At 33.3% G+C, this 26,532-nt stretch overlaps 2 protein-coding genes across 3 annotated transcripts; both read left to right on the top strand.

Annotated features, from left to right (window-relative positions):
• Positions 1-6,664: 6,664 nt before the first annotated feature.
• On the top strand, positions 6,665-14,130 carry LOC124842428 (ABC transporter G family member 39-like). 2 transcript variants are annotated; one of them, XM_047318901.2, is made up of 20 exons: positions 6,665-7,177; positions 7,270-7,390; positions 7,529-7,617; positions 8,038-8,122; positions 8,229-8,519; positions 8,610-8,700; positions 8,871-9,771; positions 9,890-10,050; positions 10,191-10,294; positions 10,427-10,592; positions 10,676-10,759; positions 10,888-11,024; positions 11,351-11,683; positions 11,791-12,081; positions 12,167-12,250; positions 12,389-12,522; positions 12,627-12,854; positions 12,936-13,107; positions 13,257-13,511; positions 13,619-14,130. In XM_047318901.2, exons 1-20 carry the CDS (start codon positions 6,813-6,815, stop codon positions 13,886-13,888), a joined length of 4,362 nt encoding a protein of 1,453 aa, XP_047174857.2. In that variant the 5' UTR covers positions 6,665-6,812; the 3' UTR covers positions 13,889-14,130. The 2 variants fall into 2 exon arrangements, with proteins under 2 accessions (XP_047174857.2, XP_047174856.2); XM_047318900.2 differs by having other exon boundaries at positions 10,885-11,024.
• Positions 14,131-15,979: 1,849 nt separating this feature from the next.
• On the top strand, positions 15,980-24,043 carry LOC124842451 (ABC transporter G family member 39-like). Its single transcript, XM_047318936.2, has 20 exons — positions 15,980-16,338; positions 16,503-16,623; positions 16,921-17,009; positions 17,213-17,297; positions 17,429-17,719; positions 18,611-18,701; positions 18,868-19,768; positions 19,864-20,024; positions 20,133-20,236; positions 20,357-20,522; positions 20,610-20,663; positions 20,918-21,045; positions 21,140-21,472; positions 21,579-21,869; positions 21,981-22,064; positions 22,201-22,334; positions 22,422-22,649; positions 22,771-22,942; positions 23,098-23,352; positions 23,450-24,043. The coding sequence occupies exons 1-20, from the start codon at positions 15,980-15,982 to the stop codon at positions 23,717-23,719; spliced, it is 4,317 nt and encodes a 1,438-aa protein (XP_047174892.2). The 3' UTR covers positions 23,720-24,043.
• The last annotated feature ends 2,489 nt before the right edge of the window (positions 24,044-26,532 follow it).

The raw sequence follows: 26,532 nt of genomic DNA, 5'->3' as shown, positions 1-26,532 counted from the left end.
TCTATACCAGTCACATTATTCTTGTTTGATTTAATATATCATTTATTTCTAACTTTTAGGGATTTGGTTGAAAGTGATTTTATCTTTTAAAAAAGTTTAGTAGTAAGATTCCAGATTTCGTTAAAAAATATTCAGTTCAGTCCTTTTCGCTCACACCGTTAAAAACATAACAGTGCAAATACTACAGTGGTAAAATCTGAGTGAGCTGTGCAGTTTGATGAATAGGTGACTGAAAGAATTAAATGCAGAGAGAGAAACGTAAATGATTGTTTATGACTTTATCACCCAATATACTATTCTACCCTATATCACCCAACAATGCATCAATTTTATACACCGACCTCCAGATCTCATCCTATATCATCCTATATACTATTACACTCAATAATAACTCAAAAATAATATAGTTTACGAAACTCATATAATATTTTTCTTCATCTTATCGTGACCCCCACATACATTGAAACTCTTCACTTGCAAAAAGAAAACATGCACTCTGTAGAAATTTTTGAACAATAAATATATGTTCTCATGGTATCAACTCGTAGTATAATATTTGAGAAATATATACTCTTTGTATTTTTTCTGGATTACTTTCCAGAACACACAAATACACAGACAACACTTTAAACTCTCAAACTTACACAACATACAACTCACAAAGTACAACCCATTTTCTCTCTTTCTCTCACGATGATGCACAACTCACAAACAAACACATGACTCAATAATACATGCAGCAACTCCACTCTTTCTCTGGTTTCTCACGGTGGTGAACCTTTCTCTCTTTCTCACACAAATAACTCTCACAAAACACCATGACTTTGTTGCACACACTATCGGAGACCCTCTCCTTTCTTTCTCTCACAAAACCGTGAGACTTCTCTCTTCTTTGCATTCTACTGCCCAATCCCACGGTGCACACACTTACAAGTATGCCACACTTCTTCTCTTGCCACAAGGTGCCCGTTTATCATAAACAAAAGCACAAACATCCAAATATGGTGACTATTTTAGTGCTCACTTTCGGTGCTCACATAATTACATACAAACAAAACATTTCCTAGTGCATGGGTCCAAACAAATATTTAAAGTTTACCTAACACACTCATACCATCATGTGATGATAGTACATTACTCTACATTTATACTACTTCCATACATTTAATACCCATCAAACATTTCATGCAATTACAAAATAATAATTTATTATACCCATAAACCCATGTTGGTATCTCTATTGAGAACACAACTCATCACCAATGCACTCTATTGTCATATTTCACTCATACAGCACGTTAACACTTCCTACTCTTATTTACATTCTTAACCTAGCCAACCTACGACTACCCTCCAAAAATTCACGATATGCACTTTTCCCTTACTACAAAACCACATGCATTGTAATCCTTCAACCCGTGCATTCATATTCTGGGAATAACATCCCAAACCATTTTTTTTTTCCTTAGCAACCCACAACCTTCCAATTGGGTATACTATCTATCCGCATAGTTTCTCAAGATTAACAAGTTTCAAAAGAAACACATCATGTTCAATCAATACATCAAAAAGTTAGCTCCCCTTACCTGGGTTTTCCAGTGAATTCTTTAAAGACCCCTTGGTTGCTAGAAAATCTTGTGACTGCAACAAGGGCCCCTGCACAACTCCTTGGTACTCACAATCTTTTCCCTATTACTCATTACACTCATGGTGGAGGACAAAAAGTGGTGGTTTCTCTCTTGCGCGCTCTCTCAAGTTGTTCTAGAATGTAACTTAGGGTTGCTTCTTATTTCACACATAAGCTGTCGGAGGCTGCGCATTCTTCCTCCCCCGCTGTCGTCGTCGTTGAGGATACCCAGCTAGTGGCTCCCCCACATTCCCGGGTCTCGCCGAATTCTCTCCAGTACTCACCGGATTCTCATTTAAGATTCGTGGAGCTTATAATATGATGACAAAACTTCCCAGGAAGTTGTTGGAAACGAGGGTTATCTGCTCTGTGGTGATTGTTATGTGAAGAGGATTAATCCAAAGGTGAGGATTATTAAGGTGGAGCCCTCTGATGCAAATGCAATGGCGTTGTCTAGGGATGACAATTTTACCTGCGGGCACAAGTATCCGCGACGGGCAGTAACTACCCACGGATATTTACTACCCGCGGGTAACGGGTAGCGGGTACTTTAATACCCGCTTCTAAACGGGTCAGGTACGAGTAGTATATTACCCGCCCCGCGGGTACCCATTACCAACAAAAAATTTTTTAAAAAAATAATTTATATATATTTTAATTAAATTTAGTTAAAAATAAAATAAAATTATATTTTATTAGGTTAAATTTAATTAAAATTAAATTTTAATTTATATTTAATTTAATTTATATTATATTATATATATATATATATATTTTTTTTTGTAATTTTATTTTAAAAATGTATTAAATATTTTTTTTATTTTTTGCGGGTACCCGCGACTATTTTTTAAACGGGTACCCGACGGGTAGCGGGTACAATTTTATCCGACGGGTCAGGTTGCGGGTAGGCACTACCCGTGCTCGACCCGACCCGTTGTCATCCCTAGCGTTGTCATTCCATCATGATCAGAGAGTGATTTTGGACCAGGTTGAAGGATTTGCAGATGGTGTGGCGGTTGAGATTTGCACCTAACATATCATTTTAATTTTTTTTTAAATATTTACACAGTGCAACCTCTTCAAACGTGCCACATATTCATAACTCCATATTGCACCGTTATGTTTTTTACGGCGTGAGCGAAAAGGACCGGTTTGAACATTTTTTAACGAAATATGGGACCTTACTAAACTTTTTTAAAAGGTAGGATCACTTTGAACCAAACCTCTAAAAGTAGGGACCAAATGATGTATTAAACCTTCTTATTTTTCTAATATTCTCTTCATGCTACTCCCCGATTTTCATTTCAAAATTCTCATATTTTATTGTTTAACTTTGGATACCTGTATGCCTTACTTTAAACTTTAATGTAAAAAGACTTGTGGGTTTTAATAAACATAAGGTATAATACCTATTTTGTTCCCAATTTTGGTTGGAAATGTTCGAAATGGTCCCAATTTTTTTTTCTGTTTAATGTTGTCCTAAAGAATGTAATTTGTGTTCAATTTGATCCTTTTTGCAAACGCTGTTTAAATCGTTAACGGCCAGATGTCCAAATGTGCAATTACAAAGTGAAATCGTTGACACATCATCATCATCATCTCCACAGAAATCCTAGTTCCCTAACCTAGCCAATGTCGTCGTCAGCCACGTTGTGCCGCCACCATGAAACTGTGCCGTCACTAAACGACCACCAAACCCCAGCATCGGACCACCACCCATCATCCTCACCAGCATCACCGCTAGTAGCCACCACCGTCACCAATACAGAACGCGAACGCCAAAGTCGCGAGTCCTCCATCATCATCTTCAGCATCTTCCTCGACTTCCATCTCCACCGTGAAACCCTTATCAGGCTGCCATTCTCCACCACCATCAAACTCACCGTCAGCCGCGAGGTCCTCCACCAGATAGCGATTTCATCTTCTCCATCCACAATCACTGAACCTGCAATTAGAAAAACAATAAACCCAACAACCACCGCAAACCCATCTTCTCCATGGTCGTCGCTACTACTACCACTCTCCCTTCTTCAACACGCCGCCGCGGCACACACCTCCACCATCCTCGCCAACCCCAAACCTGCAAACCACAAGAACCAGAAATCCGTCGTAGCACACACCTCCACCGTTGGGTAGTCTCACCCCTTTAGCCGTTCAATTTCTTCTCCCTCACTGCTCGGCCTCTTCCTGCCTTCCAACTCACAACGCCACAAAGGACTCCACGTAAGCCAATACATGGCATTTCACTATGTAATTACACATCTGGACATCTGGCCGTTAACGATTTAAACGGCGTTTGCAAAAAGGACCAAATTGAACACAAATTACATTCTTTAAAACAACATTAAACAACAAAAAAAAATTGAGACCATTTCACACATTTTCAACCAAAATAGGTATTATACCTAAACATAAAAATAAAAACGAGTACTCATTTCGTATAAATTATTCACTATGGTTAATCAATGTGTTTTCTTATCATTACATGGATGTTTAAAGCATGGGAGGAGTTTTGGGTGTGAGGAATCAATTTCCAAATAAAAGAATCATGTATGTTTTAAGAGAATCTATTATACCACACGCAAAGTCAATTCTGCTTTGAAGCCTTCTTGGTTTGCGTGAGGTGGGATCTTCCTATTTTGTTTCTTTATACAATAGGTAAGTAAGTATTTCTTTATACAATAAGAATAATAACAATAATTTACATTTCATTAATTAGATTACTACATTTTTTTTTCCTAAAATCCACTTTCCCAAATCCATTTTGTAATCCAAACACAGCCTGAAGTTTTATATTATTTTAAGTTGGATAATGAATTGATACCTTAGAAAAGAAAACATTTTTTAATTAAATCATTACGACTCCATTGGTGAGCAATGAAATACTTAATTCAAATAAAGTGGAATTTGGTGCCATAACCCATTAAAAGAAATCCTTAACAAGCGGTTTTACATATTATTATGATTTGAAAGAAACTTGATTGCGTGTATTGTAATTTGTCGTTTTGGTACATTGCGTGCATTCCAGTTACAGCGTTGGATAATGTAAAATAGAGCAATGTTCATATATAGAACAAAAGCTAGCTGGTTTTGCAGTGTTGGAGCATCTGGGAGATATTGGTTTGGGGCATCTCTATAAATCTTAAATATATTATATAATGCAACGTAAGGGAATATCTTCTGAAGATACCATGCTTATTACTGTCATAATACATTTAAATTAATGCATGCTTATTAGTGTCATAATACATTTAAATTAATGCTGCTAACGTAACTCTAACTAATAATTAATAAACAATGTTAGTACAGCCTGGGAGAGGGAGCAGGTGAAATCACATCAAATTCTTCAATCTGAGTTCAAAACAATAAAATATTTCATGTATTTTTTTAAAAAAAACATGCAATTTTAATGATTTTAGTCGAATTAATTTAGCTTTAAGCAGTTTTTATAATTCACCCAATTAATCCATCACTCGTTATTTATTGACACAAAAACAATGGTTTGAAGATTGATAATATATATTTTTACTCATGAATGAATGACAAAAGAAACAAAGTGTAAAAAGCAAAAGAAAACGCGTGAAAACTGAACGTTTTTTCTACTTTTTAATTCTAAAAAAGAATATATCTATATATATATATATATATATATATATATATATATATATATATCTTTAATATATCTACCTTTTTCTATTTTGATGTCTACGTTTATTTTCTCATTTTATCATATAAATAACTTTTTTAATTAAAATAAATAGTTTTTAAATTATCGTTTTTCAAAGTTAACTATTTTTAATTAAAAATTACTTATAAAATAAATAAAAAATTATAAAAATTATTTATATTTAATTTTATAGTTATAATAATAAAAATAATAATACCTTTATTATCATAATAAATAATTCATATGTTATAAAAAATATAATGCGATTCAATCCTTTCTATTATTCTCCTTGACTTCTTTTCTCTCTTAATAACGTTAACTTATAAGTTAACGAGTTAGGATTTTAAGTTCAAAAAAATTTCTTTAAAAACTTATTTTAACACTTTTTTTTACAACAAATACGTGATGACATGTAATTAATCAATTTTAAATATTCTTTTGAAAATAAATTCAATCAGATTAATAAAATGATAACACAGGTAGTATTATAAAAAGTTATTAGAACAAGTTCTTAACATATCCGAATCTTTTTGATCAAAATTGTTTAGAGTGAATTTATATAATGTGACAGAATAATTTTTAAAAAATATTTAAAAAATTTAAAATTAATTTTTAAATTTTAATATATATTTAAAAATATAATTTGTAGAATTATTTTTAAACATATATTAATTATAACTGATTGATTATTTTAATATGAAATACATACCAACAAAAATATTTAATTAGTTCTTTAAATTATTCATTTTATAGTAATAAAACATATTTATTAATATTTAATTATTATATGTTACACCTTAATTTATTTGAAGTAATAATAAATAAGAGTAGTTGATTAAATAATAGTAAAGAATTAATTATGTTTGTTTTTATTACACTTTTCTCTGCGCTTTCCTCGCTTGTGATTTGAGAAAGTTTACGGAAAAATGCAATCTTGGTTTTCGTGCCTTTCGACCTTCGTCTTTCCTTATAAAGATCTCTGGATTTCCTGTTGCAGTGTTCCACCTTTTGATAATACTGTCTTCTTCTAGAAAGCTGTGATAATTTTAAAGAGTGATGAGACTTTGACATTCTTATGTTTCCCTTTATAACTTCATAAATTATTTTTATTATAATATTTATTTGCATTTATTTTTATTATATTAATATAATATTTTATATAAAAAAACGGTAAATTTAATGCAGAATTAAATGGGAGGGTCAAACAATCTTTTTCAGTGAAAAAGGACAAGAAAACTAGACAACTAATTAATTGAAAGAGACATTTGTTAACATACAAACTTTTTACTCGTGACCAGATGCTTCCATGGTTGGTCAAGGAAATTTCTCACCACCCACCTTATAAATACAGAAACTTTCTCTCATAACTCAAACTTTTCACCTTTTTCTAGTGTCTGCAAACTCCGGGCATCTCAACAACTCCTCAAAGAACCAATTTGCATGTCATTAAGATCCATGCGATACACACATATTTTTCATAACAACAACCACTGAGATATATAGATACCGTTTAAACGAATGGCATCGGCACTTGCGGGGGATGATTTGGTGGCATCGGTGAGCAGTCGCCGGAGCTGGACGACGGGAAGCTTCCGGGAGGCGTGGATGGCGGCGCCCGACGTGTTTAATGTGAGTGGTCGCCACACGCACGAGGACGACGAGCAAGAGCTCAAATGGGCCGCCATAGAACGCTTGCCAACTTTTGAACGCATGAAAAAAGGCGTGCTCAAGCACGTGCTCGACGATGGAAATGTGGTGCTCGATGAAGTCGATATTTCGAACCTTTGCTTACCCGACAAGAAGCTCTTGGTCGACAGCATACTCAAGATTGTCGAGGAAGATAATGAGAAATTCCTACGCAGACTTCGAGACAGAGTCGATAGGTGCATGGCTAACGTTACTGTTTATTTAGTTATATGTCGTTGTTTCTCTCTGTCATTATCATCTGACCTGGTTTGTGTTTGTTTTATTGTAGAGTGGGGATCGAAATTCCGAAGATTGAAGTTCGGTGCGAGAATTTATCGGTGGAGGGTGATGTGCATGATGGGAATAGAGCACTCCCTTCCCTGCTTAATGTTTCTCTCAATGCTTTTGAGGTACTTGTTTGTTTGTTTCTAATTGAAGACTTTTGTTCTGGGATTCAAAAATAAGCCGATTTCTGCATTGGATTTCAGTGCTATGGCTACTGCTACTATACTAATGCTTTGTCTGATTATCTTGTTTACACACGGCAGAGTGTTCTGGGATTATTTCACCTTGCACCGTCCAAGAAGAGGGAAATTCAGATTCTTAAAGATGTTAGTGGGATCGTTAAACCGTCAAGGTAATTTTATCAAAAGTTTCACCAGAATAACATCGAAAATGTTTTTCAGAAGTTCTTAGAATTCTAATGATTCTTTTTAATATGCCTGTTATCGAGTCTTTATCGATCAGATGCCTACAGAAGTCGAGTTTTACAAACCTCACTCTAAAACTATTCAATAAGAGACAAACCTCACCCTTGAACTAGTTTTGGGGTAGATTTAGACTAAAAAAAAATCTAAATTTGGTTTCAATGATGGATTGATCTTGATTGTGCTGTATTTAGCATTATTTCCTCTGGAAAACCAAGTTCTACAAAGAAGAAAATTACTTTTATGAACTCTTTCATTAATTGAGGGAGGATCTTGACTCCCAGTAGCATCAGACAATTTTTATGATTTTTTTATTACCATATTTGACTTTTATTTGGTGCTTATCTAAGGATGACTCTCCTTTTGGGACCTCCAAGTTCTGGGAAAACAACATTGCTTTTGGCACTTGCAGGGAAACTTAATCGTGATTTAAGGGTTTGTTCTCATTCTTCTGCTTACAAATCAGTTTTCTTCAATCATACATCATATCATGTGTAAGTTTTTTTAACATGAAGTGAGCTTTATGTTGAGATGTGATCAGGTGTCTGGGAAAGTCACTTACTGTGGGCACGAGCTAAATGAATTTGTTCCACAAAAAACCTGTGCTTATATTAGTCAACACGACATTCACTATGGAGAAATGACTGTGAGGGAGACATTAGATTTTTCAGGACGTTGTCTAGGTATTGGCACAAGGTATGAAGCATTGGTGGAACTGTCGAGAAGGGAGAGAGAAGCAGGAATAAAGCCAGACCCTGAGATTGATGGATTCATGAAGGCTATAGCATTATCAGGTCAAAAAACCAATTTGGTAACAGATTATGTTCTCAAGGTTGGTGTCTCCGCTTTAAATTATAAACATTCTCCATATGAATTTATTTTCCCGCTTGTATATAAGCTGTCGTCTATTATATTCTGACAGGTACTTGGGTTGGATATTTGTGCTGAGATTATGATTGGAGATGAAATGAGAAGAGGCATATCTGGTGGACAGAGGAAGCGAGTAACAACAGGTTAACTTTTTGTTAGTAGTTGCACAACCAATAAAACAAAGTTTTAATATCACACGTAATATAATTAAAGATTTAAACTAATTCATGTTATATGTTAGAGGTTCATTCCTTAAAAAATATGTGATTATCTATTAGTTTATAATATCTATTTTAATTGCAAATGGATGCAGGGGAGATGCTGGTAGGACCAGCAAAGGCACTATTTATGGATGAAATATCAACAGGGTTAGACAGTTCCACCACCTTCCAGATATGCAAGTTCTTGAGGCAAATGGTTCACATAATGGATGTAACCATGGTGGTTTCTCTTCTACAACCAGCACCAGAGACCTTTGAACTCTTTGATGACATTATCCTACTTTCAGAAGGTCAAATAGTTTACCAAGGTCCACGTGATAATGTGCTAGAGTTCTTTGAATACACTGGTTTCAAGTGTCCTGAGCGAAAAGGAGTTGCTGATTTTTTACAAGAAGTGACATCCAAGAAAGACCAGCAACAATATTGGTCAAAAACAGATGAACCTTACAGATATGTTTCAGTTCCTGAATTTGTGCAAGCTTTTAATTCCTTTGTCATAGGAGAGGAACTTGCTACTGAGCTTGGGGTTCCCTACGATAAGAGCCGAACCCACCCTGCTGCCTTAGTGAAAGACAAGTACGGTATAACAAACTGGGAGCTATTGAAGGCATGTTTTTCAAGAGAATGGCTACTTATGAAGCGCAGTGCTTTCGTTTACATATTCAAGACATCACAGATAACAATCATGTCTATTATTACATTTACTGTGTTCCTTAAAACAGAAATGCCAGTAGGAACAGTTAGTGATGGACAAAAATTCTATGGAGCATTGTTCTTTAGTCTAGTAAACGTGATGTTTAATGGGATGGCAGAACTATCTATGACTGTTTTTAAGCTTCCTGTCTTTTACAAACAAAGGGATTTCAACTTCTACCCTGGATGGGCATTTGGTTTGCCTATTTGGCTTCTCAAGATCCCTCTGTCCTTTTTGGAATCAGGGATATGGGTTATCCTTACGTATTACACAATTGGATATGCTCCTTCTGCTAGCAGGTAATAAACACGATTTTACAGTTTGGCATTGAAAAGCAACTTCAACCAAATTTTCAAACTTTCCTAAACTAGAATGATAAAAATTTCTTAATCAACACTTTTCCCTTTGTTTCATCAGATTTTTCCGACAATTCTTGGCATTTTTTGGCGTTCATCAGATGGCTCTCTCTCTATTTCGGTTTATTGCCGCAGCTGGTAGAACACTAGTTGTTTCTAATACACTGGGTACCTTGGCCCTACAATTGATATTTGTGCTTGGAGGTTTTATTATTTCCAAAGGTAAGTCGTTGACACTTCTTAATTTTGGATAGATCTCTTAGTTTAGTGAAGCTTTAGTAGGATCAAAATATGTTAAGCTTTTCTTAATTCTTCTTTTTTAGTTAGAACTATTGCAACATGTTTTCTTTTGGTGTTTGTAGATGACATTGAGCCATGGATGATATGGGGCTATTATTTATCTCCTATGATGTATGGTCAGAATGCCATAGTAATGAATGAATTCCTAGACGAAAGATGGAGTAAAGTAAGAATTCATTTTTCTCATAGCTTGGTTACATACTTGCAGACATCAAGATGAATTTGTTTCAGGCGGTGGTTGATTATATTCTATGAACTTTAAGCATTGTTAAACATCGTTTTTCTTTATCTTTTACAGCCGAATACAGACTCTAGAATTGATGCACCTACAGTTGGAAAGGCGCTTCTCAAATCTAGAGGCTTCTTTACAGAAGAATATTGGTTTTGGATCTGCATTGGAGCCTTGCTTGGGTTTTCTATTATCTTCAACCTCTTATTCATTTTGTCTTTGACTTATTTCAATAGTAAGTTACACCCTTTTGATTTCCTGTCTTTAATTTAGTAAACTTTGCACCTCTGATAAATACCTTTAATACCAACCATTCAGGTTTTGGAGATTCAAAAACAGTCATCGCGGATGAAGGTGACGAAAAGAATAAGAAGTCATCCTCTAAACGGCAAATCCTTGAAGGTTCTCAAACCTTTCAACCAAGTGCATCTTATTGTTATTTAGGAAAATGTGTAGTTGCAAGTTGTTCTCGTGCAATTCAGTGACAGACACCTTTCCTTTCGCGTTGCTGATTGTTTTGAAAATAGCAGGTACAGACATGGCAGTGAGAAGTTCTTCAGAAATTGCTACTTCTTCGAACCAAGAACCAAGAAGAGGAATGGTTCTACCTTTCCAACCTCTTTCACTTGCCTTCAACCATATAAGCTACTACGTAGATATGCCTGCAGTAAGTCACTGAATTCCAGAAAGTGCTTTCACTTCCATACATGCTATGATAACAAAAAATTTCCATATCTTTTTGCTCATGTAACATCACTCAATCACGTTACAAACACTTTGAATTAATTAATAGCTTAGCTTTCTTGAATACACAACAGATTAAATATAAAACCTCTTTTTCAAATCTTATGTCATGTTAATTGTTCTTGTAAAATAAATGCTTTTATATGTTGTTCAAAATTGTCATAAATAGTTGAATTTAATTCAAGCCTGTTCATTTTTCTTCATAGTAAATGTTCTGTTTTTGTTTTTATGCTTTCTACATTACATCAGGAAATGAGGAGTCGAGGAATCAAAGGTGATCGACTTCAACTACTACAAGATGTTAGTGGTGTTTTTAGACCTGGCATATTGACAGCACTTGTGGGTGTTAGTGGTGCTGGGAAAACAACCCTTATGGATGTATTAGCTGGAAGAAAAACAGGTGGATACATCGAAGGAAGTATTAGCATCTCAGGATACCCAAAGAACCAAGCAACATTTGCTCGTGTCAGTGGTTATTGTGAACAGAACGATATTCATTCTCCACATGTTACTGTATATGAATCACTAATATTTTCAGCATGGCTTCGCCTCCCTTCAGATGTAAATGCACAAACACGAAAGGTACGTGGGGGATAAACTAAAAGATTATATTTTCTCGGCCATTATGAATAAATTAAATTTTTAATGATAATATTTTTAATTATATTTTATTCTGTTCGGATACACAGATGTTTGTTGAAGAAGTTATGGAATTGGTTGAGCTTAATCTCATAAGAGATGCAATTGTGGGTCTTCCAGGAGTAGATGGTCTATCAACAGAACAAAGGAAAAGGCTTACCATTGCTGTAGAATTGGTTTCCAACCCTTCAATCATCTTCATGGATGAACCAACGTCTGGCCTTGACGCTAGAGCTGCTGCTATTGTTATGCGAACTGTGAGAAACACTGTGGACACTGGCAGAACCGTTGTGTGCACGATTCATCAACCAAGTATAGACATTTTTGAAGCTTTTGATGAGGTAAGTGTGGACTGTATAGGCTATAGAGTGTGTGTGCTATTTCTTTGGAAGAATATTGCATATAACTTTGTTTTTTTTATTGCAGCTTTTGTTGATGAAAAGAGGAGGACGGGTTATCTATGCCGGACCTCTTGGTCGCCACTCACATAAGCTAATAGAATATTTTGAAGTGAGTATTGAAGCATTTCTATGTGTATATTTTCTTTGAGATCAACCTTACCTTGCTTCACACTTTTGCAGCACTGGGTTCTTTTATTTAAATCAGAAAAGGTTTCATATAATTATATCTATTGTGCATATATTTCAGGCTGTCCCAGGTGTTCCAAAAATCAAGGATGGTACTAATCCTGCCACATGGATGCTTGATATCAGCTCTACTTTAGTTGAGGCTAATATTGAGGTAGATTTTGCAGAGATTTATGCTAAGTCTACCCTTTACAGGTATGATTTTTCATGCTTTATTTATGTTACCTTTTTAGTATTTGAGTTCATGTTACAATAATTCTGTCTTAGTAACTATCTGTTTTCTCTGTACTTTTCTTCAGGAGGAACCAAGAGCTAATTGAGGAGCTTAGTACTCCAACACCAGATTCCAAAGATTTGTACTTCCCAACCAAGTATTCCCAATCGTTTTTTGTTCAGTGCAAAGCTAACTTCTGGAAACAATATTGGTCTTACTGGAGATATCCTCAGTATAACGGTGTCCGATTCTTCATGACAATAGTCGAGGGATTCATGTTTGGCGCGATTTTCTGGCATAAAGCCCATAAAACGTATGTTACCAAACTTGTCTATTAAGTCAGTCTTTCACAACAAAATTTGCATTTGAAGTTACTATTCCATTTTGATGGCAGCCATAAACAACAAGATTTAGGAAATCTTTTGGGAGCCATGTACGCGGCTGTGTTGTTTCTGGGAGCCATGAATGCTTCATCAGTACAACCAGTTGTTGACATTGAAAGAACTATCTTCTACCGTGAAAGAGCAGCAGGGATGTACTCTGCATTGCCCTATGCATTTGGCCAGGTACAAAAGCAAAGGAAGAGTGGCATAGAGACACCCTTTTGATAAATTCAACAAAAAACTAATAAATCCATTTTCTTTTAGTTATTGAAGCTAGCTTATGCTGTTCTGGAAACGAAAAATCTTCATGTGACACTTCATTGATTATGTAGGTGGCAATAGAGGCAATTTATAATGCAATTCAAACAGCCATTTATGCTCTTCTGCTTTTCTCAATGATTGGGTTTGATTGGAAGGCAACAAACTTCTGTTGGTTCTACTTCTACATGTTCATGAGCTTTATGTACTTCACATTGTATGGGATGATGATTGTAGCACTGACACCGGGTCACCAAGTGGCTGCCATTTGCATGTCCTTCTTCATGAGTTTCTGGAACTTGTTCTCTGGCTTTGTCATTCCCAGGATGGTAAGCGATTTGTCATTTTGACATGGAATTCATAATTTAATTAGTTCTGGAAATGACTCTCCTTTTTGTATACAAATCTAATTTTGTTTCTGCTAAATGTTACACAGCAAATTCCTGTGTGGTGGAGATGGTATTATTGGGCTTCACCTATTTCTTGGACACTGTATGGCCTAATTACCTCACAACTAGGTGACAAAACTGCAGAATTGGAGATACCAGGTAATGGAAACATGGAACTGAAGGAATTCCTCAAACAAAACTTTGGTTTTGAGTATGACTTCCTTCCGGTTGTTGCTGCTGTTCATGTCGGCTGGGTTCTCCTCTTCCTGTTCGTTTTTTCCTATGGCATCAAATTTCTTAATTTCCAAAAAAGATAGCCTCAGCAAAGTCATATCATATCAGTTTTATTACATTAGTTTGGAATCTGCACTTTGACTAATATTAGTAGAGTATGTAAATAGGCGAGTGCATGAGAAAGTAGTTTCAAATGAGAGTAGTTTTACCTCTGAGAGTACTCAATAGGGGACCTTTAAAATAACATTCCAAAAGCCTACAAGGCATGCATGATGTGGATGGACTATTTTGTTTCGTTTTTATTAATAATTGCTTAACGTCGTCATGGCTCTAGCAACCTGTGCTTCCTTCAATTAATATAAAAATTCCTCCCTGCATAATAATCTGTTCATTTGGTCCTCACTCTATTAATTAATCATTCAGTTATTGAGATCACATAATTATATTATTTTAATCAAGAAAAAATAAATAAACAGCTTAATATTTTAAGATACTTTTCTCTCTATTTGTTTACCTATTTTTATGCTACTAAATATGTAAAAACTTAATTTATTTATTAATATTTCATTTCTATTTTCATCCTTTATTTTTTTCTATAATAAAATACCCTCAATGTTCATTTTCAATCAATAACTTAACATTGATATATATAGATATATAGTATTCATGTGATCGTGATCTGACTAATATACATTTTTCGATTGACATGATTGAGTTTCCTTTTTGCCCAAGTCACTTGGAGTTTTCTTTAGCTAACATAGATTGAGTTAATTTCTCGATCGGTATTGGTTATAATTTTTTACCAATATTGTCATTATTCTTTTTTTAGTCAATGGTAATAAATTTTTTTTTAATTAAGAATGATTCTTGGTTGATATTGTTGAGATCATGTTTCTCTTATTATAATTTCATTTTTTATAGACGTTAGCGAAGGTTTTTCTAATTAACATCCACACATATTTTTTAATTAACATTCGTCGTGATTACTTTTTGATTGATATTTGCGTGAATTATTTTTAAATGAACAAGAACAACGTTATTTTTCATCAAAAGTTGGTCAGTATTTTTTTTAATTGGATAGAGAAAATTTTGGTCAAACTAGACAAGGATTACTCTAATTATTGTAAAGTTTGTTTACATGTATAATTCTCTAACGTACAAAATGTTAAGTTTACATGTGTTGTATGTGAAAAAAATAGTCTTTAAATGTAGATGAATAAATGCCATTGACAATAAAAGTTTGATATTCTAAAAGTTACTGTGAAGGTATTGATGAATTCAATAAACAATTGCATTTATCAATTGAAGTGAAAGTGTTGATCAAGTATGCAATGTTATTAATTGAGGGATTCATAAGATTTTTTTCATTACATGCAAATACATAAGAAAATGAGAAGACATGTATGGATTTTAGAGAGAGAATTGGCTGAAAAACAGCTTTAATTTATTTATTTTATGTACATATAATATAGTAATATATTATGTAATTTGAACTAATTAAACTTCTGGTTGGAAACGATAAATTGCACGTTTTTGATATCTAAAACTTACCAACCTTGTTAAATTATTCTAATGTTGTCTTTGTTGTGATTTATACGGAATTTATGTAAATTTTTAAAATTATAGGAATTGAACAGATTAAATCCACTGAAATCTTGTTAATTAATATTGTGCCGATAACTTTTTTTAATTATTTAGTGGTATTTTATATATATCAATTCCTTCTCTGAATATAACTTTATTTAATCTAAATGAATTTAATAAAGGTTAACTATATTATTATATATGGATTTTTAAAATCGTCATAAAACATTGATTTCGAAAATTAAAAATATTAGCATTTAATCTAATCTCTATTAAAACCTATTATTATTTTCATGATAAAATTATATATAAGGTGTCTCTATCATGTTCAAGCGAGATATATTTAAAGAGTCATCGTTTTTGTCAGTGTAATTATTATCTACTTTTGATCAAGGAGATTCACGCTGTCAGTATTAAAGTTCAAAGAACGGTCAACATTTCTCGTAAGTTAATAGCTATACCTATTTGACACGTGCACACTGTTTGGTCTCTTTTATTCACTTTTATAAAACCATCAAGGTTATAAAACATGCAGTGTGATTTTTGAATCTCTTCTATATATGTAACAGGCTTATCATTCTTGAAAATTAATGGCATCAACATCTGCGAGAAATGGTTTGGTGATGGGAGAAAAGCATCGCCATAGCTGGCCTTCGTTGGGTTACGAACAGAGTTGGACGTCATCTCCATTGTTAAGGAGTGGACGCAGCAAGGAAGAAGACAATGAGGAGGATCTCAAATGGGCTGCGATCGAGCGTTTACCTACGCTAGACCGCATAAGAACAGGGTTGTTGAGGGTAGTGCTTGACAATGGAAAGGTTCTAGATTGTCAAGTTGATGTCGCTCATCTTAGGTTGCAAGACAAAAAGCATCTGTTAGACAGTGTACTCAAATTTGTCGATGATGATAATGAGAAATTTCTTCGTAAACTTCGAGATAGAATTGATAGGTTATTTTTATCTGTCATTACCATCATCATCATCATCATCATATTATTATCAGTGTTATTGTTAATATTCTTTGATGTTTCAGCTTCCAATGTTATTAAGTGGTCAATATTGTTTATAGCCACTTTTTTTTTTCCTGACTTTGTTGAGAATTGTTATCATGCAGAGTGGGGATTAGAATTCCAGAAATTGAAATCAGATACGAGAATCTATCAGTGGAGGGAAATGTTCATGTTGGAAATAGATCACTTCCTACCCTGCTTAATGTTGCTCTCGACACTTTTGAGGTACTTAAGTTTCATTTGTTTTTCTAAAATCTAGAACCGAAATATATTGGAAGAAACAGTTTTTTTTCTCTCCAAATCATAGTTATGATACTTACCTTCTATAATTTTGTTTACAAATATATCACATACATTGTATTACTTTTTTTTCTTTTTATCTTTAAGGAAATCTTTTATATTAGATTAGCTTTAATACCATACATTTTAAAGTTGTTAACGTGCCTAAGCTTTAGTTAAATTCGATTTTGTGATATTTTTTATAATATTTATTTTGGATTTCATTTGTGGTGCTTGATATAGACGATTCTGGGATTGGTTGGCCTTTCACCTTCCAAGAAGAGAAAAATTCGTATTCTAAACGATGTTAGTGGAATTGTGAAACCATCAAGGTACATTCATCATTTTGTGAGAATATATTAAACTAAAAATATATATTAATTGCCAGTTTCTAAAGATGGATGAATATTTTTTATTCCGAAATAAATTATATTTACGAAGTAGATTTTCTATTTTTTATTTACTATTTATTTAATGGAATTTAAGACTTATTCTTGTTTTATATAATAATAACATATGGTAATTTATATATCAGGATGACCCTACTTCTAGGTCCTCCAGGTGCAGGGAAAACAACATTACTTCTAGCCCTTGCAGGGAAGCTTGACCCAGATTTAAAGGTTCACTGTCTGGTTTCATATCTTTGTTTGGTTCTAATGAATTTACTTAAATAATTTCTTCTTCGTTCTAATCATCTCAGGTGTAATTTGTTTTTGTTTTTTTTACTGTAAATTTATATTACGATGATCAGGTTCGTGGGAGAGTAAGTTATTGTGGGCATGAGCTTAATGAATTTGTTGGTAGAAAAACTTGTGCCTACATTGGGCAACATGATATTCACTATGGAGAAATGACAGTGAGAGAAACATTAGATTTTACAGCACGTTGTCTAGGTGTTGGGACGAGGTATGAAATGTTAGAAGAACTTCTACGACGGGAGAAAGAAAAAGGAATCAAACCTGATCCTGACATTGATGCATTTATGAAGGCTACCGTCATATCTGGTCAAAAAACCAATTTGCAAACAGATTATGTTCTGAAGGTTTGTAATTTTGTTGCCTAACTTCATATTTTCTCCACTTATCTTTCGCATAAAAAAATTACTTCAACTAGTGTATTGAATGAGAGGTTTTATAAGTTACTTATTGATAAAAGTAATATTTTAATATGGATGCTTCAAAATAAAATAAAAAAAACTATTTATGTAATAACTCTCTTTATAAGTTGAATACAGATATATTCATGTTAAATTTATTGGTGACAAATTTATGTAAGCAATTCCGTATTCTAACATCATCGTTAAAATCAATAAAATAATTGTTAAATTAAAAAAATCATTCTGACGAACCAAATTAATTGTCATTTATTAATGATTTAAAGGGCTGTACTCACTATTCATTAAAAAAACATAAATACGTGTAATATTTAATATTTAATAGAATACATAAGCAAAATAAATCTAAATTGCATAAAAGTTATAACTTTTTTATTATGAAAATCAACAATTTATTCTAAAACGTGTTTTATTTATAATAAAGAAAGCAAAAAGTAATAAGTAAACTTAAATACATTTTTAATTTATTAAATTTGAGTTAATTTTTCAACTATTTAATACAAAATAGATTTTTTTTTTAATTTTCTGTAATTCGAAAAGAAAAGTTAGTTTTAGTTCAGATAGCTCATAAATAAACATGATTAAAATGGATGGTAAAAAAAAAACAAACACACAGATTTGGGTATTTGATAATAAGAATTGAAATCCAAAGTAGATACTCATATTATTGGTCAGAAATCCTTAATTGTATTTAATCTTAGAAAACAATTATTCTTTATTTTCTTTTGATTAAAAAATGAATAAATTTACGTAAGGAACAAAAGTTATATATATATATTTTTTTTTGTTTTTACACGTACTTCTCTGGTGCTCTAACAGATACTTGGATTGGATATATGTGCTGAAACCATGGTTGGTAATAACATGAGAAGGGGCATCTCAGGTGGACAAAAGAAGCGTGTCACAGCAGGTCAATTACATCACATACTTATTCTTCACAAAATGATAGAATCAAAAGTAAAATACATAAAAATTATTAAATTAAAAATGATTTAGTTCAATTAGTGTAAAAAATAGTGCTGTTAACAGCTTGTATATTTACTATTACCTACTGCTTCAATTGTAACTGGGTGCAGGGGAGATGCTAGTAGGACCGGCAAAAGCACTTTTAATGGATGAAATATCAACAGGACTGGACAGTTCCACCACCTTTCAGATATGCAAGTTCATGAGCCAAATGGTTCATATAATGGATGAAACCATGGTCATATCTCTTCTCCAACCACCACCAGAGACATACGAACTATTTGATGACATCATCCTACTTTCAGAAGGTTACATTGTGTACCAAGGTCCACGTCAACATGTGCTACAGTTCTTTCAAAACATGGGTTTCAAATGTCCTCCTAGAAAGGGAGTTGCTGACTTTCTACAAGAAGTAACGTCTAAGAAAGATCAGCAACAGTATTGGTTTAGAAAGGATGAACCATATAGGTATGTTTCAGTTCCAGAATTTGCCGAGTCTTTCCATTTGTTTCACGTAGGAGAACAGCTTGATACTGAGTTTAAGGTTCCTTATGATAAGAGGCAAACCCACCGAGCAGCCTTAGTTAAAGACAAGTATGGTATATCAAGTTGGGAACTATTGAAGGCTTGTTTCTCAAGAGAATGGTTGCTTATGAAACGTGACATGTTTGTGTACGTATTCAGGATAATACAGTTAGTTGTGTTGTCTATTCTAGGCTTTACTCTGTTCCTTAGAGTTGAAATGCCAGTGGGCACAGTTGAAGATGGGGGAAAGTTCTTTGGAGCACTGTTCTTTTCTCTGGTGAACATAATGTTCAATGGGTTCTCAGAACAAGCCATGATTGTTTCAAGGCTTCCTGTCTTTTTCAAACAAAGGGATTTCATGTTTTACCCTGCATGGGCTTTTGCCTTACCTATATGGGTTCTCAGGATCCCCATTTCCTTCGTGGAATCAACAGTATGGATTGTTCTCACATACTACACAATTGGATTTGCTCCTTCAGCTAGCAGGTCCTGTGGGTTTGCTTCCTTCCTTTTCCTGCTTTGGCTATTATTTTTCAAAATGAAAAATTCTAAAACTCACACCAATCATTCTGTTTCATCAGATTTTTCAAACAACTATTGGCACTGTTTGGCGTCCATCAGATGGCTATCTCTCTATTCCGGCTGGTTGGTGTAATCGGAAGAACATACGTTACTTCTAACATACTGAGTGGTTTGATATATCAACTAGTCTTTGTGCTTGGAGGATTTGTTGTCTCAAAAAGTGAGACATCGTCATTCATTTCTTAATCTTTTAGATATATGTATGTCAGTAAAATAAAAACATTGAGATTGAATTGTTTTGTTTCCTACTCATCTTTCATGCCTGCAGATAATATCAAACCATGGTTGAAATGGGGTTACTATGTTTCTCCCATGAGTTATGGTCAGAATGCTTTGGTACTAAATGAATTTTTAGATGAAAGATGGAGTAAAGTAAGAAATGTTTTCTTTTTTCTCATTGCCCATGTTACATACTTTCAAATACAAAAACAAATTCGGAGTCTAAATTAATTCCATTAACTCCAAGAGTTGTCAAATATGTTTTATTTTCAGCCAAATACAGACTCTAGATTTGATGCACCTACAGTTGGAGAAGTGCTTCTCAAGTCTCGAGGCTTTTACACTGAAGATTACTGGTTTTGGATATGCATCGGAGCGTTGTTTGGTTTTATTCTTCTTTTCAACCTTCTCTGCATTGTTGCATTGACCTATTTGAATGGTAACATATATCTGTAGATTTTAATACACTATAAATGAATGGAATTTTCAACACTGCCGAACCATTTTAATCAAACAAAATTTTCAGCTATTGGTGATTCAAAAGCATTCATCACGGATGAAGATGACAAGAAGAATGAAGGTATTTCTTGCTCATTCAAGTGTATTTCATTGCTACTTAAAAATTGTCTGGGTTTCGTTCTTACATATTGTATTTCATTGACATTCATGTTTTTGGTCGCACTATTCTGTTAAATAGTTTGAGTTTTTAAACTGAGTATAACTTTTTTCATGACCTTGCATCAATTTTTGAAAAGAATAATGGATTGCTATTCTCAAGCAATTCAAATTATTGATTGATTCAATTATTCAATACTCTGTCCTTTTGATAAACAGGAGGTCAGGGAATAGACATGGCAGTAAGAAATGCTTCTCATCGAGAAAGAAGAAAAGGAATGGTCATGCCGTTTCAACCTCTTTCACTTGCGTTCAATCATGTTAACTACTATGTAGACATGCCAGCCGTAAGTGAATGAATATCTTCAAATAATATTGTAATATCACTTTCATGTGATTAATTCTTCCCTCATACTTTTGGTTTTGCTTTATGTTTATCAGGAAATGAAAAGTGAAGGAATCGATGAAGATAGACTTCAACTACTGCATGATGCAAGTGGTGCTTTTAGACCAGGAGTATTGACAGCACTTATAGGTGTTAGTGGTGCTGGAAAGACAACCCTTATGGATGTACTAGCTGGAAGAAAAACAGGTGGATACATCGAAGGAAGTATTAGCATATCAGGTTACCCAAAGAACCAAGCAACATTTGCTCGTGTCAGTGGTTATTGTGAGCAGAATGACATTCATTCTCCGAATGTTACTGTCTATGAATCACTATTATTTTCTGCATGGCTTCGCCTTCCTTCAGATGTCAATACACAGACGCGAAAGGTGTGTGAAGACAACCTTAAATTGTTATATTTTTCTTGGCCATTATGAATTTAGTAAATAGTAAGGCTAATACTTGTAATTATTTCAATTTTTTCTGATGATACAGATGTTTGTTGAAGAAATTATGGAGTTGGTTGAGCTTAAATCAATCAAAGATGCTCTTGTGGGGCTTCCAGGCATAAACGGTCTATCAATTGAACAGAGGAAGAGACTTACAATTGCGGTAGAATTGGTTGCCAACCCTTCAATTATCTTCATGGATGAGCCAACATCTGGTCTTGATGCTAGAGCCGCAGCTATTGTTATTCGAACTGTGAGAAACACAGTGGACACTGGCAGAACCGTTGTGTGCACAATTCATCAACCAAGCATAGACATTTTTGAAGCTTTTGATGAGGTAAATTGGTAATATGAAATTATTAGAGTTCATATGTAAATTTGATCGCTTTAGGTGATTGTTTTTCTGACATAATTAACATGTTCAAATTTTATTTATTCTTTATTGCAGTTATTTTTAATGAAAAGGGGAGGACAAGTTATCTATGCTGGACCTCTTGGTTATCATTCACAGCAGCTCATAGAATATTTTGAAGTATTGAAATTTTTTGTCTGTCATTTTAATGGAGCTATGATATCAATATACCTTTGCTTTATTCTCTGAATGGGCAGCTTATAATTTCAGTGGCAATATTTTCTTACTTAAATATATAAATGAATGTTTTCTGTAGGCTATTCCAGGGGTTCCAAGAATCAACGATGGCTGTAATCCTGCAACGTGGATGCTTGAAATTAGCACTCCTTCATATGAAGCTCAACTTGGCATAGATTTTTCGGAGATTTACGCTAACTCTACTCTTTACCTGTAAGCCTTTTCCTATGATTTATTACTATAGTTACGAAAACTCTAGCTTTACAAATAGTAACTTTATTTTCTTTATACTTTCTACAGAAATAATCAAGAGCTTATCAAAGAACTCAGTACTCCACCATCAGGTTCCAATGACTTGCACTTCCCAACCAAATATTCCCAGTCATTCTTTGTGCAGTGCAAGGCTTGTTTTTGGAAACAGTATTGGTCTTATTGGAGAAATCCTTCCTACAATAGCACTCGATTCTTCTTCACAATATCCATTGCGTTACTCTTTGGTCTAATTTTCCTGAATAAAGCCAAAAATATGTAAGTTAATTAATAGTTTATTACAAGTGTATTTGATATTCTTATGGCCTTGGAAAGATAAACTGAAGTTCAAGTTCATATTAACTATTTATGTTGCAAAACTAATTAAATTGATGGCCAGAAAAAAGCAACAAGATGTATGGGATCTTCTAGGAGCCATGTATACAGCTGTGATGTTCCTTGGAACCCAGAACACTATGGGAGTGCAGCCAATTGTTGACATAGAAAGAACCGTATTGTATCGTGAAAGAGCAGCAGGGATGTATTCAACATTGACCTATGCAATTAGTCAGGTAGAAATTCACAAGACAAGGCATAACTCTGTTGATTTTAAAGAGAAAGTTACAAATCCAAATTGTGTTTTGTTAGTAAGTTTATGTATCTTTGTGAGACACAGATTCCCTTCGTAGATTTCTTATGTAAGCTATTGCACTAACTGATTTCGTAGGTGGCAGTGGAGACAATTTACAACGCTATTCAAACTACACTCTTCAGTGTCATAATCTACTCCCTGATTGGGTTTGAATGGAGAGCGGCCAAAGTTTTTTCATTTTACTACTTCATGCTCGTTTGTTTGATCTACTACACACTATATGGGATGATGATTGTTGCCCTAACACCGAGTTTCCAAGTTGCAGCCATTTGCAATACCTTCTTCTTATCCATCTGGAACACGTTCTCTGGCTTTGTCATTCCTAGGACGGTACGATAGCTACTATTTTCATATATTAATTCATAATATATAATGTTGGAAACTAGGTTTGTTTATATCGAAACTATGTTTCTCCTAAATGTTACAGCAAATTCCTATATGGTGGAGATGGTACTATTGGCTTACTCCTAATGCTTGGACACTGTATGGCATTGTTACCTCTCAACTTGGTGATGAAAATGCAGAAGTGGAAATCCCAGGAGCTGAAAACATGGCGCTGAAGGAACTGCTTAAGAAAACCTTTGGTTATGACCATCACTTCCTCCCAGTGGTTGTTATTGTTCACGTAGCCTGGGTTCTCCTTTTCTTGTTTGTTTTTTCCTATGGCATCAAATTCTTGAACTTCCAAAAAAGATGAGATGGATTGTCTTGTTCCCTCCAACCTTTCGGCTTCAAATTTATGGATTAGTCATTAATATATTTGATGACTATTTCACTAAGTAGGGTCGAGAACCACACTTTCACAAACGATTCAAATCCGAGGAGGGGTAGATACCTGGTAAAGTACTCTCTCAAATTAGTTTTGTATTATCCACCGGTTAGTTAAGTTTTAAATGTCCAATAAATACAATCACTTACCTTCTTATCTTATTTTTGTATTTATAAATTCTGTAATGGGTCTTTGAATAGGATTGACCCAATTGCGATCCAATATCATCTAAACATGTTTTTACTTTGTTAATATGTGAATAATACGTTTAGACCGGTGATGGAAGTGAGTATTTCGACCATTCGATCAATTGAGTCGTGATTTTTGTTGGGGTTAATTTCCTATATGGTTGATGGATCGGTAGACATGTACTAGTCTCATACAGTACAATGACTAATTTAAGGATCAACTACAATTAATTCCAATAATCTTGGTTACTGCTATTAAATGACTAATGCAATGATTGAAATAAGGGATTGAAATTGTAATCAATATACAAATTAGCATCCGATTTTCAAAATAAAACCTGAAATATCCTTTTACATTCTAAATTAATTTGATTTTCAAAAAAGTTACAACCTGCAACATATATTGATATATCACATTTTAAAAAATTCATTAAAATAATAATATTTTAAAATCAAGACTATTTTGAAAATAAGATTATTGTACATGGATAAGAGTAGTTTAAATTAGTTGATAAAGAGCAGGAATGCTTAATGTTGGAAGATTAATTTGGAGTTTCATTTTATTTCTAAACTTATGATAAAAATACGGAGAAAAAATGTACAAGTCAACTTATAGACCTATACTAAAAAGTGTTTATAGATCTATAATAAAAAGTAGTATAAGGTGTCCTGAGTATTTTAGCCTGCTTAGGCCCGTCCCGCATAACTTATATGAGTCAATAAAGAGATGATCTATATCTAGTCTGTATTAAATTACTAAAATCTAGTAACACCAAGAGCACATTGTGTATGTTTCTTCTAAGCAACTCCTTATTCACGTTTCTTTTCTAATCCATCCAAAAATAGTCTCTCGTTGCATTTATTTCCTTATTTTTAGTTTAGTTCAAAGTCATTTATGTCATTAATCTGTTGTGGTAAACGAAAAGCTACAAAAAAGATGATGGAACACAAGAAGCAGATGCATCATGCTACATGAGTTTAATTGGAAGTCTCTTATATCTCACACCCACACGACCAGACAATATGTATGCTACAAGTCTTCTATCAAGATTCATGCACAAGCCAAGTCAGATTCATTATGGAGTAGGAAAAATAATTACAAGGCACAAATGAGTTTAGTATATGGTACAAAACCATGACTAACTCAAGGATGATTGGTTACACAGATAGTGATTGGGCATGATCGATGGAAAACATGAAGAGTATGTCAGGATACATTTTCTCACTAAGATCAACTATTTTATCTTAGACATTAAAGAAGCAAGCAATTGTGACACAATCAACAGCAAAAGCAGAGTATGTAGATGCTGCTGAAACCACGAGTCAAGCATATGGCTACGAAGAATACTTGAAGAAATGGGTGAAGCACAAGATGAACTGATTATTATCTTTTATGACAACAAATCAACAATAGCAATAGCACAAAATATAGTCCATCATCAAAGAACAAAACACATAACCATTAAATATCATTTCATTGGAGATGAAGAGACAATTAAACAAATTTGATTCAAGATTGCAGATACTTTTATGGAGGCACTATCACGACCAAGATTTGAACTACTAAGCACTATGCTTGGAGTTACCAAATTTGTATTAAGGAAAAGTATTAAAGTCTAATGCAAATTCTAGAAGAATATAAAAAATCCTAAGATAAAAGTACTAAAATGTAATAAAAGTTCTAGAATATTCTAGAAAAGCCTAAGATAGGAAAAATAAAATCAAGAACATTCTACATGAGTAAAAATCTAAAACATTTGACATAAGTTGTGGCTAGCATGTTCTAGAATAATTTATGGGTCTATAAATACCCATAAATTTTACCATTTTAAGAAGCCAACATCTACCACAACAAAGACAACTGCAACACTTCTTCCAACTACTATTTTCACATTCTATTATCTTTACATTTTCTCTACATTCCACTATCTTTACATTTTCTCCACCACATCAATTATTCTTTTAACAACTTCAAAATACTAACACATATCTTAACCATCAATCAAATTATCAACATTTTTATGTATTATAAAAGTTACTATGTTAATTTAATTTATAAAAATGGAATTTCAAATAGTTTTAAGGTAATATAGTTCTTTTATAAACATGGTTTAATTTAAAGATATTTTCTGTAAATTTTGATAAAACAATTTTTCAATTAAAAGTTACTAAAGGATGTAATAGTTAATATAAATTATATCATTATAGTTTCACATATGTATTAGATAGTATAGATAGATATATGTATATATGAAATTTATTAAGGAATAACTTTCAATTATTGTGGAAAAAAATTTAACAACAGTTATTAAATTGAAATTTTGAATAATGTATTTAATTAAAATATTTCTTATATTTTTAATTAAAAATTATGTAACATCTTCAGAAAAGGGTTAGATTTTAAATTAAATACATCTGAACTATTAAATAATTATAATTATTTTCATTTTACTTATAATAATAACCAAAAATCTCATTTTACTTTTAATAATCCTTCTTCTTATTCAACTGCTGTAATGGTATTTTTATTATAATTTTTTACAGTATCTCTCA

This window comes from Vigna umbellata, chromosome 5 (assembly GCF_029865625.1).
Source record: "Vigna umbellata cultivar VRB3 chromosome 5, Vumbellata_1.0, whole genome shotgun sequence".
Lineage (NCBI taxonomy): Eukaryota > Viridiplantae > Streptophyta > Magnoliopsida > Fabales > Fabaceae > Vigna > Vigna umbellata.
This window is presented reverse-complemented; position numbering and strand designations above follow the sequence as displayed.